Here is a 13,296-nt window from a genome sequence, read left to right as displayed (position 1 = left end):
GTTGACTACACAAGGCAAGTCTGCAATCAACAAACTGCTAGTAGTATGGATATACGAATTTCACCATCAATCAAGCACATTTCTTCCACTCATCTAATAACATGAAATCAAATATGAGAAGTATAGAGACCATGCAAATTGTTGAATCGACCCATGAATTTCACCATTTCTTCAATGAAGTTTTACAAGTCTTTTACAACAACACCTTGGCAACAATCTTTGCCTTCTCTCTCTACTCTACTCTAATTGCTATTCTATCAACTGACTAATTCACTATTCTAACTATTCACTCCCTACCTTCTAACTGCTTCCAACTCTTCTATATTATATCCTTTCACAAATGAAGAGTCAGGGCTTATATAGTGCCCACAATACGATTCGATGGCTAAGATCAATTTGAGATCAATGGCCAAGATTCAATAATGAAAACCCTAATTAGGGTTTGTTACAACCATTACATAACATTTAATGCTTGACCAATGATAAAATTACATCTTTAGGACACATGTCTTCTAAAAAAAAATCGACCAATGGATAGCTGGGGTAGGTACATAGAAGTTTGTGCCACCTTCCATGAGTTAGGTACATTGAATTTGGACACGCTGAGGTAGACCAATCTAATTGGAGGAGTGATGACTAGGATGCCACCTCGTTTGACACTCGTTGATGCCGGTAGATATCCATTTTGGTGATGCTGAGAAGCAAGCTTTAATTAACTCTTCTGGAACTATCTGCTTCTTCAACGAACCCTTGCTCTGACTTCTCTTGTCTTTGATGTGCAGGATGATTGATGTACCTCACCTTGGAATGCTGGATTGGAAGAATTTATTCCTGATGATGCTTGACCGAAGAAGGCCGTCCTTGTCGATGCTAGACTGGAGGAGGTCGCCCTTATCCTTGCTTGATCGTCTTTGATGAGAACCTGCCGACTTGTAGATCCTCCGGGCTTTGGAGTCGCCATCTTGATACCTACACAACATTTCAAAATTAGTAATATATCTTGAAGTGTAGAAATTAAACTTAAAAGGAAGATTTAAGATTTTAATTAGGAAACTTCATGATAAATCTTGAGTTATCATTTCCTAATTAACCATGCAATACTTAGATTTTCCAAAACAAATGTCCAAAAATCAAACCTTAAACAAGGGTGTCAAGATGATTTTGCCATACCTCCTCTTGAGTATTAAACTCTAAGAAATGATGTAAAAATAGATGAATTTTGCTAGGCAAAGTGTAGATCAAAGCCTTCCCTTGAACGAATTGCGCCTCCTCTAACTTCAAAAAAATAGACTCCACCCTCTTTGATCTTCAACACTTAGTAGAAATTCGCTCCACTCTAGCTAGATTTCGCTCCTCCAATAGCTCTCCAATTTCGCACTTAGGAAAGGATGAATGAATGATTAAACTTGAACAAAGCATCACCCATATATAGAGCGCTCACCTTGATTCCCTCCAAGGCCGACTTGCCAAAAGGGAAATGAAAATGAAATAAAATCCCCCTCAAAAGAAGGCCGACTTGCTTGTAAAAGCAAATAAATGTATTTGAGCGCTCACCTTCATTTAAAATTTGAAAATTAATTTTAATGCCTCCAAAGTGGATTTTTGATTATTTCAAGGCCTAAAAATTAATTTATTAAATTAAAATGCCTTTAATTTAATGCGACTTTGATTTAGCCTTTCCAAAGGCCTCAAAGTTAGCAACTTGGTGAATTTTAAGGAATATCAATGCTCAATAAAAAATGAAGGATATCACCAATTTCGCCCTGGACCTTTGGTGAAGGTCAGGAGCGATTTTTCAATCTTGCTCTTAATCCTTCATCTTTTGGATTCCAAATTGCTTCCAAGACATAAAATATCATCTCTTCTTCCTATCCACACAAGATTTGGTCTCAATTCCTCAAACAAAGGAGAGGATCCTGAAAAATCGCTATGGGCCCTCTCTGAGGGTCAAGAGCGACTTTTTGATTTTAGGCTTGATTCTTCATCATTTTTCATTGAAACTTCATTCGTCATTAAGAAACATCCTTCCTTTATCCACTCCATCCAAATTCGCTTTATTGTTGCAAGGTAAAATGAGGATTTTCAATAATTTCGCTCTGGGCCCTCTCTGAGGGTTAGGAGCGATTTTTCGCTGTGGGTCCTCTCTGAGGGTCAGGAGTGATTTTTCATTTTTTGACCAAAATCCTCAAGTTTCAAAGGCAAAATAATATTCATCATGTTCTCGGAGGTCTCTTCTCCTTGTCCTAACCTTGCCTTAGCACCATTTTGAAGAAAACATGCATTTTTTGAAAATCTCGCTGTGGGCCTTCAGTGAGGGTCCGGAGCGATTTTTTGGTTCTAGGCAAATTCCTTTATCTTTTAATCTTCAAATTATCTCCAAGGCATAACACATCACGTTCTCCTCCTGTCCAAGCAAGTTTTTATCTCAATTCTTCAAACCAAGGAGAGAATCCTGGAAAATCGCTATGGGCCCTCTCTGAGGGTCCGAAGCGATTTTTGTAATTGCCTTCAAAATTTTGTTTCTCAACGATTTCTTTTCACTTCAAGGCTTTTCAAACATCGTTTCAAACCCATGCCTAACCTTAGCTTTCCTCAAACTTGGATGAAAAGTTCCCATTTTAGGTTTCTCGCTATGGGCCCTCTCTGAGGGTTCGGAGCGATTTTTCGCTGTGGGCCTTCAGTGAGGGTCAGGAGCGATTTTTTCATTTTGGGTTGATTTCCTCTTGTGTTGATCCTCCAAATTATATTCAACGGATAGAACATGCTTTCCTTCATCCCTTCCAATCATAAAATCACTTTGATCTTGCAAGAATAATGCATATTTGAAAATCTTGCTGTGGACCCTCTCTGAGGGTCAGGAGCGATTTTTGCTACCTGGACCAAAATGTTTCACTTTTCATCTAAAAATCACTTTGCCAAGGGAGATATCGTCTTGTTCTTTGCTATGAATAAAAATTCATGTCCAAGAAAGGTCCAAAAATGTGCACACAAAGAAAATCACTGTGGGCCCTCTCTGAGGGTCAGGAGCGATTTTACCTTTCCTGGGCAAAACTCCTTCAATTCATCATCTTCAATCAAGTCTGGATACTTTAACATGCTCACTTCATTCTCCCCCATGCCTTTGACATCTCAAATTGACCAAATAAAGGTAGAAATGACCTCTATAAGTTTTTTCGCTATGGGCCCTCTTTGAGGGTCAGGAGTGATTTTTCTGTTTTCAACAAGGTCCTTCATCATTTCAAGTCAAAACTTGTTCAGGTAGCTGGGGAAAGTCATTTATTTTCCATTCATGATCAAAACTTGGTCTCTTTTCATTGCAAAATGAAGGAAATCAAAATCTCGCTGTGGGCCCTCTCTGAGGGTCAGGAGCGATTTTTGACCTTTTGAACTCTCCGTCAGGATAATTTTATGGAATATAACATTTAAGTATACTTTAAGTTATATTCCATATATACTTTCAGGATGTTTGAGAGTGGTTTCAGACCTCCAGGAGCCATATTGCAAAATCTAGTTTTTGGAGGTTTTTCAGTTTTCTAGACTTAGTCAATTTTCAGGATTAGGACATTCCAGACTTAGCCAAATTTCAGGATAAGGACATCACTCCAGCAGGACCTGCTATCCAGGTGATCCCCTTGGTGACACTCAAAATGCGAAGGCTAACAGACAAAACCCTAAAAGACCTAAAAAAACAGACCCTAGAAAGCAAAAAGGCAGGGGTCCCCATTTGCAATGGGGTGATGTGTGAAATGGTCACAACAAGTTCCTAGGGAGGAACTGACAGTTATTGAGATTGCACCAAGTGGCGAAGCCACCGGTGCAAGTGAGGAAGCTATAAAGGTTAAATCATCAGAGGAGAAGAAAGAGGAATCCAGCAGGGAACTGATAGTGAGTCCATCATTGTTGTCAATTGACACCTCGCAGGTTGAAAAGAAAAGCATAACCGAGATGAGTTATGCTGAACTCATGATGATGGTTGCACATAAAATGTTGAAGGAGGGATCTATGGATAAAGGTGTTATTGATCAGTCTATCACTGTTTTGCATAGACTTGTCCCAGAGTGTAAATTTGACAGAGAAGCAAGCCCATCTGGTAAGCTTAAGACAATCACATAGCACATTTCAAAGGATTTCCAATCCTTGCAGTAGATATCAAACCGATAAGCACTGGAGAGGTTCACACAGGCAAAAAGAGCTACATTTGATCAAGTTATTGAGTTTGAAAGAAAGAAGATTAATGAAAGTTGAATTTGACAGATAATGCATTGAGCCAGTGTACTAATATCTACAGAGTATCCTGTAATACAGGTTTGCTCACAACTGAGACAAATAAAAAGATTAAGGATATTGAGGAGGAGATTGCAGGTATAGCCAATTCTTTTGATGGATTGAATTCATTGACTACATCCATTGATGGTCAGATTTTGGTTTTGGAAGCCCAAGTTTTTGCTCAAGAGGGAAAAAGACAAAATCATAAGAAGAGCCAGAAGTCTTAGAGGATTGGTGAGTCCCCGGTTGGATTCACTTAGTGTACATAAGGAGTGTATAGATCTGGTTGGTAAGCCCACACCGACAGAGCTTAATGAGAAAGAGTCATTTGCCCATATGTTAAATGGACTTGTATCTATTTCCGACAGAGCTTAATGAGAAAGAGTCATTTGCCCATATGTTAAATGGACTTGTATCTATTTCCGACACTTACAAATCTGGTTGGGATACCTATCTTGAGCTATTGGAGAAGGCCTATCCGGATTATTTTGGGACATATTCATTGTACAATCTTTCATTTTTCGTCCCGGTTTTTGGCTTTTTGGTAATTTTGATGGCATTGATGTGAAAGGGGGAGTGATATAGATGTGAAAAAGAAAAAGGGAGTTGTATACATTAGGGGGAGTATAGGTGGAAAACTATGGAGGTATGGAGTATTTTGCATTGATGGATATTCAGCTTAGGGGGAGCAGGTTTAGGATGAAACCGATAGTTGGAAACCATGACCATTTTTCACATGAGTGTTGCCGTCAATGCCAAAGGGGGAGATTATTGGCAATTGACACTCAATTGGTTGGTTTCAATATGTTGTCATTGATGGCAACATGGTAATTTATTCTGGCTTCATATTTTGGGTTGTTGTGTACCGACAGGCACTTCACCGACACCGACAGGTTGGAAGGAATTCTTTGGTTATAGGCAATGCAAGCCAACATGGTTTAGAATCAGGTTATCAGTATTGGAGGCCGACATCTTTTGGATCCGGCATCGGCAATTGTTTTTGATATTCATGTATTTATGTTATCTAGTCGACATGTATATTGATATTGTAATTATCTTTGTAAGTCGACATAAAACATGATAAATTGTAAAGGGTATATAGGTCAGTTGGTTAGATCATTTTGATATATCATGTGAATATGTATGAGGAAGATTATGGAATGTGAAGGAGATGCGAAACATATGAGAGAGATCATGTATGTGAGGATATTTATGTATGGGGTATTCCGGTAAAGGGTTTAGGGTTTCAGACCGGAACAGACAAAGCTTAACCGGAACTGTATTCAGGCATAGAAGATGCTATCTTAGCAGTTCAATTGTTTCTCCGGATTGTAGTCTGGATTTGTATGTAGTCAGTGAGGTTCGTTTTGTGGTTGAGCAGTGTGCTCTAGGCTTTAAGCCTTTCTGCAAGTGCAGGCCCCTATATTTTGTAATATCTCTTCATATGGCCAGTGGATTGATATTGTGGGTCACAAATCCCACCGTGGTTTTTCTTTTTTGAGGTTTTCCACGTATAATTCTGTGTGTCATGGTATTCATTTATGTGATTGGCTTATTGGTTGCTTTGCTTCTTTCAATTGTATATGTACTGGTATACCGGTTGGTGTATGCATGTTTTAATAAGTTTAAAATTGATCAATCCGGTAGAACACTGATTCACCCCCCCTCTTAGTGTTCTTGGATTCCAACAATTATCTGATCACTAATATATTATACAGCCTCATAGATTGAAATAAACCAATTTATTAAGAGGTCAGCAAATAGCCCGATTCATTAAAGAGATTTTACAAACTAATAAGTGGTTAATGGAAATAAGAAGATGTGCGATTCATTTGAAAGGCTAAATACCAAGGCAGGGTGCGATTCACTTATTAATAAACCCACAACAACGATTCAATAATGGGGTATGAGTATTGTATGAAGCGTTGGTATTTAAAAGAAAGAACTGTAATAAATAATAAAAAGGAATGCTAAGGCAGCGATTAGGATAAAAGGCAAAGGGTGTGATCAAAGTAATTTGACTAATGTAAAAGAATTAATAAATACAAGGACGCGTCTCTTCATTTTAAGAAGCGTGATCTTTAGAAATAGAGGATATGTATAAGGGATCCATTTTGGTGATTAAAGGGGGAATATATATTATCTGGTAGCCAGCGATCGGTTATTATGGTACAGGCAGTAGCATCCTTGTTCGGGTGGTATGCATAGGGATGTACTTATTACGTATGCTTAATATATGAAGCCTAATATGTTTTTATGCAGAATTTAATAGTAATATTAATATATGAATATTAATAGTAATATTTATAGACTGCAATATGTATGAGAGTCTTATTTAATATCATATATAGTGGCAGGCCAGATCTGATGCATGTCAGATCTGTTTGCCTTTACAGCCACTAGATAGATTAATAATTAGTGTTTAGGTAATGGTAGTGTTAATAATTTTTTCATAATAGGTAAGATTATTTGATTCATTTATTTATGTATATATATATAGATATAATGTTTGATCAGACAAATAACAATATGAGATTGTAAAATTAGTATAATAGTGGAATTACTTAAAAATATTCCTGCCATTACTACCAGTAACTAAGAAGAGGTGATGGACTTGTTTCCGAGAGGGGCAGTCTAAATCCAGTCAATAGGGTGTTTCCAAGAGAGGGTGGGGATCAGCGACCCAAGAACCTTGAGGACAGGGTCCAAAATGGGGTAAGGGCTTGGATCTGTAAACTTTGAGGGAAGCCCTATTGAAATTGGTATCAAAGTGCTTGGCAACATAGTCATTTTCTTTCTCTTAGATTGGAGTAATGCAAGGGCTAAAGGTTATAATTGTTGAAGTTAATCATCTTAAAATTAATTAATGAACAATTTACTTATCAAACAATCAAATCAATAGAATATGGAATGACACACATTTGATTATTTTTGCTGAGCCAGTTAATCTAAGTTCATTGAAATAAGATTAATTATCATTAAACAAAGGACATTACAATCATCTAGGATCAATGTTTTTATATTTTGGGTTCTTTCTATGCTTGACTACCTCCATATAATCCACAGGTTGTTGATGACCATAGAGCTCAAGGTCTCTCGCACCTTCACAAGTCACCTTAAGAGGATTGTGTGAGATGCAAATTGAATTTCAACAACCTAGCATGGCATAAAAAAATACATGTCGAATATAAGTTAAAAGTATATGAATAAAAAAATTAAATTACCTTAAACAACTCTGACTTGTAGAAGGTCCTAAAAATGCCTTGTGACATATAAGTAGTCACAAACATTTGGATTTCCTTACCCTCCGCGTAGTGACCCTCTCAATTTGTGTGCTAGTCTTTTGCAATATCAAATTGATTGAATAGATTGCACATGGTGTCCAAAACGTGTGGCTATTTGTATCCTCCATTATAGACCCAAATACCCAACAATTTTCAGCATTGTCTGATATGACTTGGACTACATTTTCAGAGTCCACCATTTCAATGGATTCTACGAGGACATTGGCAATAAAAATTGCATCTTTTACCTACCTCTCACAATCCACTACCTTAAAAACATTGCCCCTTTAGGGGACACTACTATAACATTGATCAATGGTCTATTTTGGCAATCTTTCCATCCATCAAAAATGATGGACACACTTGTTTAGGGCCATGTATCTTTGATTGCTCTCAATGATGCCTCTACTAAAGCTTTCTCCTTCATGAATAAGGTGGTTCACACCTTTTCATACCTAGGACTAACATAATTAGAAGGTGTATTGTTAAGGGCTGTAACTATATCCCGCCAATAAGGTGATCTAACAAGGTTGAAAGGAAGCCTATTGCCATAAATGCAACCAACAATGCTTTCATTTGCAACCTCCCTCCATTTGCAATCCTTCTTTTTTGGGAGTTTTTTTTTTTTTTTTTTTCAAAAAATTCTTCTTTTATTTTATATGTTTTAAAGCTTTTTAAGGCCCACAGCTGTGGGTATGTTGGGGTTCTCTTGAGTATGCCTCAGGTATCTCTTGGGCACCCGTGGGTGGACTTGGACCTATACTGAACCCACGTGTATGACAAGCAAAATAGAGGGACTCAATAATACAGTTAATAAAAAAATTGTCCAAAAAAATTAGAAATATGTCAAAATGTATGAGTGATGGTTCACATTATAAAATTCAGCTGTTCTAGTTGAATAACATCAATTCTTTTACAAGAGTAGAAGGCTCCATCTGATTTTAGTTGTTTAAACCTTTAGAGGCGAAAGTAAAGAATTTGAAAGGAGAATAACACACTTGATTTTAAGCTATCTTGTCTACATGATTATACAATGTCTAAGGTTTATGAAGTCAAAATACTTATGTAAATTTTTGTCCACTATTTTAAATACTTCTCCTCGATCCATCTTCGGGAAATTTAAGGGACCTCTCCTATTTGTTTGCACTCTTGTCAGGTGTATGAATATAGCAAATCTAGATGTCTTCAAGGTCTTGTAGATATGAAGAGGTGAATGTTATTTTGACATAATTCTAGTATTAGCACAACATTCTACATGTGCATGTGTCTATGGCATTCCCAAGGATGATAGCATCCCTCATATTTAATGGGTGGTGGTATGCAAGACACACCCTAATATCCCTGAAGGCTGAAATGATAGGGATGCTTAAATGTTACTCCGCATATGCGATGAATATAAGTTAAAAGAAAATTGAAGAAATGCAAAGGAAATGCTTCATAATGCCCCTGAAATGTTGTCGAAGGTCCAACAATTCGTTGTCAGTTTTTGGGGAGGAAAGAAGCATAGAGATTTTTTTCCCCTTCATTTAAATCATACCAAGTTTTCCTTTTTTCTCTATTTATTGTAAATTTTGCAATTTTATCAGCTTTAGAAAAACCAATTTGAGTCACATGTTCAATGTGCCAAGCCCTAATTTTTTTTGTGGGGAGGGGTGTCACTAGTCATGCTAAAATCACTCTACTCATTGATACAGGAGCACACGGGCTTATAGGCAATCAACACCAGCAACACAATAAAGACAACATATATAAGAAAGGCAATAATAGAGGAGGCATCGAACAAGGTGTGTGGGCTGCACATTGACAGAGGAAGGTGAGGTGAGAGGCTGTGTAGATAAAGGGAAAAGTGGCTGCACTGTGAGTGGTGGCGACTCTAAGTCAGGTGTATCATTCAAGGTTGGGCAAGAGGAGAGAAGCAGCGATTGGCTGCATGATGGGAAGAAGAAAAAATGCCTAAGATAGGAAAGATATGCAAGGAATATATTGGTATAGCTGCATAGAAGTAGATTGAAGGTGTAATTGACAATTTGTAAGTTCAAGAAATTTGTGGAACAAGAAGGATAGGCTGAAGAGGAGAACTGTGTAGGGAATCAAAGCATAGTGCAAAGTGTTTGTTGAAATTCTATATAGATGTAATTTACAGAGGAAGAGAAAGCCCAATGAAAAGGCCAAAGTTTGTAATTAAATTTATAGCAGATGCAAAGTTTGATTGAATAAAAATGTTTAATAGAGTTGCAATATTTGAGTAATGGTTATTTGAGTTTATTGGCAGGAACTTGTTTGTCGAGTGAATGTGTGTTTTGAATACTTGAGGGTAAGTTGTCTTGCATCATTTGGTATCAGAGTGAGGGGTCTTGAGAGTGGAGAGGATCCACCATGACCTGCAGGTGAAGTTGAAGTGGTGGAAGTTGTCTCAAAGGCTCGAGAGGATTGTTGTAGGAGTCTTGAGCAATCGAGAACTAAGAGGGGCAAACCGTGGAAAGAGATTTGAAGGTGTGAAGTGGTTGTTGGGAGCTCAAAAGGATCATTGCAGGTGTTCGAAATCCTGATTGATTGAGAGCTTGAAGCCACAAAGAAGAGTGATACGTGACAAGTGATTGCAATAGACGAGAGGGTGAGTTCGAAGAAGAGGATGAGGTGGGTCATGAAGAGGCCTATGATGATCTCGTTTTTGGAACGATATTGGGAAGAGAGCTATGGGATATGGAGAACCCCATTGAGAAAGTATGGTTGCAGCCAGGAGTAAGATTTGAGAGCAGCCAACACTAGTGAAAAGAAGAATGAAGAGAGAAGAGTAGAGAAAACGTTACGAAGGACCGTTAGTTGGTGAGTGAATGCAAAGAATACGATGTAGATGAAAATGCCTTGCAAGTTGAGGTAGTGGAATAGGCGAGTGAAGAAAATGAGAAAGAAGATGAGCTACCTGATGAAGTTGCAGCAGAAGAAGTAAATTTATATGAATTTTTTGATATAGAATTTGAGATGGATGTGTATGTTGAAGCGAGTGAGAAAGAGGATTGTGTAGTGACAGAGTGGAATACAGATGTTGCAAATCTGTATGTGGAAGTCGTGAAAAGTTGTGTAGGTGAGACTTGGTGGAGGTGGTCAAGGGAAGGTGGCTGCATTGTGAGTGGTGGCGACCCCAAGTTAGAGGTATCGTATAAGGTTGGGCAAGAGGAGAGAAGCAGCAATTGGCTGCATATTGGGAAAAGAAAAAACACCTGAGAGAAGAGGCATCGAGAATGTGGGTTGTAGGAAACATGTGCAAGGAATATATGTGTATAGCTGCATAGAAGTAGATTGAAGGTGTAACTGAAAATTTGTAAGCTGAAGAAATCTATGGAACAAGAAGGATAGGCTGAAGAGGAGAAATGTTTAGGGTATCGAAGCATAGCACAAAGAGTCTGTTGAAATTCTGTATAGATGTAATTTGCAAAGGAAGAGAAAGGCCAATGAAAAGGCCAAAGTTTGTAATTAAATTAATAGCTGATGTAAAGTTTGATTGAATGAATATGTGTAATCGAGTTGCAATATTTGAGTTTATGGGCATGAACTTGTCTGTCAAGTGAATGTGTGTTTTGAATGCTTGAGGGTAACTTGTCTTGTAAACCCATGATGGTTAAAATATATTAACTTGCTTTCTTGTTATGCTCCATCTAGGGTCACATCCCCTTTTTCTCTTTGCTTCTGAATCCATGTTTTATAAAAGATGTTAGAAATATTAGAGAAACAGATGGTGTTTAATACATTTTGATCCCCATATCTCATTTTGTCCCAGAAACTAGGGGGGGTCTCTATAGGCATCATGGATACATGCTCCTTGTCATGTTGTCAGGTCACCAAAACATTGTGTAACATTGATATGCAACCTGGCTTACATTGGATAGCTCTAGGTTTTGCAGTGGTACCTAAGCAATTGTATCTGACATTCAAATTTCTTGACACTCGTGCAGCTATATTATCTATGCATTTACCTTTGCATCTGCTTTAGAAAATAAAGATAAAAGTTGTCAACAGCCATTTTGATCTTTTGGGAAAATTTTTTATGCAAAAGGAATCTGCTGTTTGCAAGAGAGAACCTTTTCCTATCACTATGTATGTCACCAACATGTTTACCTCTAGGTAATCACAATTTCAGTTTTGCCGCATGGACAATAGAGGTTTGTAGAACTGGCGAGCAATCATAGAACATCAGAAACAATTTGACTGTTGCCCGCACATTTCAAGTGATTAATGCAAATGTAGCTTTCTAATTTTATTCCAATTAATTTCTTCAAATAATCTCTTTGTATGCCTCCGTGAGAATTTTTTTATCTTAGCTTCTTTATGTTTTCTGGGATTAGGAACTATGACAAATCTTCTGATAGGACTGTCATGTTTTCTAGTGTATGTTGATATATTGTTTTTCTATATTTAAATTCACCCTTTGTGTTTTAGTTTGAAATTATTTCATGCTATAAGTAATAATTTGAATCATTAGGATCAAAAGATTTAATATCATATACATGTTTTGCAGTGGTTTGAGTTAATGCAGACTACAAACAGCTGAGTTGAGAACTGGATATTTGATGGTGTGGACCCTCTTATTGAACCATTAATATCCGGAAGTTATGTAAGGTCCATCGTGTTCATTCTGCTACTTTATGGTCAATGTTGCCATTCTGGAGTTCTATCATATGTCTGATGGTTGTGGCTTAATGAAGAGATGGAAGAAATCAGCCTGTGATGTCCCTATTGTTTGGTTATAATTTATTGGCAATGTCACCATTTTGGATTTCTCTCTCATTTCTAAATGGCTGACTTGAAGAAGATTGGACGACAATAGGTTGCTATGCAAAACCATATGCCAGGGCCTCCTTCCAACATGATGTCCACAACAAAAGATGGTTGATAGCGGCCACTCTGGTAAGGTTTGCTTCATGTATAGGAAAAACCTGAACATGACATTTACTGCATGTGAAAGAAATTTTGGAACAATATGAGATTTTTTCCATGTAAAAGAATATTTGACAATATGAGGCTTCCCGTACAAGAAATATTAAATCAATATGAAAACAGAAGGCTTGACAATGCATAGACCTTGAGATGTAGTACAGTTTTATATTTAGTTGCTGTAAATTTTGATGAGGGGCATTATTCAAAGATGGTAACATTCATATTCAGAATGGTTAAATAAAATATCATGGTGATTTTGTTAATTTGTTCTCATGCTACAAGACACATATCGCTTTTAGCTTTCCTTTCTCAATTCACCTTCAGTTTTTCTGACCACATGAATTGAAAACACTGTTGCATTCTACAATCAGACTAGCCAACACCAGTAAATTCCTCTTAATTTCTCATTTGTGCTACTAACTAGCACTTGAGTAAAACCAATATGTACAGTGCAATTCTATTAGTAGTATGTAAAGAATATGTAAAATAGTCATGCGTAATTCTATTTCTATGTAAAGTAATATGTAAAATCGTGATACACAATTTTATTTTGTTGTGTATAGAATGTTATCTTTGTCGCTTTACTTTTTAAAGAATGATGGTACTATTGACATAAGCAAATCTTGTAGATGGAGATATAATTAAAAAATTTCAATGTTTCTTCAACATAAATATCAAATGACATTTGAAGAAGACAAACTCAGAAATTAGCTTGTAATTCAAATTGACAAATCTATTTAGAAGATTAAGAATAAATTTGATTACGTGAAGTATATGACCTAAACCGTTGTTGTTTTAAAAGGGTTTGAAA

The 13,296-nt window shown here is 37.0% G+C and overlaps 1 protein-coding gene across 3 annotated transcripts in view; it reads left to right on the top strand.

The window, feature by feature from the left end:
• Window positions 1-12,748, top strand: part of LOC131060795 (midasin) — a 198,644-nt gene extending 185,896 nt beyond the window's left edge. For all 3 annotated transcript variants that reach the window (XM_057994197.2, XM_057994198.2, XM_057994195.2), the window contains exon 78: window positions 12,067-12,748. In XM_057994197.2, the coding sequence (XP_057850180.2) occupies window positions 12,067-12,099 (33 nt within the window). In that variant the 3' untranslated portion in view covers window positions 12,100-12,748. The remainder of the gene's footprint in view (window positions 1-12,066) is intronic.
• Window positions 12,749-13,296: the final 548 nt, after the last annotated feature.

This window comes from Cryptomeria japonica, chromosome 10 (assembly GCF_030272615.1).
Source record: "Cryptomeria japonica chromosome 10, Sugi_1.0, whole genome shotgun sequence".
Taxonomy (NCBI): domain Eukaryota; kingdom Viridiplantae; phylum Streptophyta; class Pinopsida; order Cupressales; family Cupressaceae; genus Cryptomeria; species Cryptomeria japonica.
Note: the sequence above shows the minus strand (reverse complement) of the source record. Positions and strands in the feature narration are given on the sequence as shown.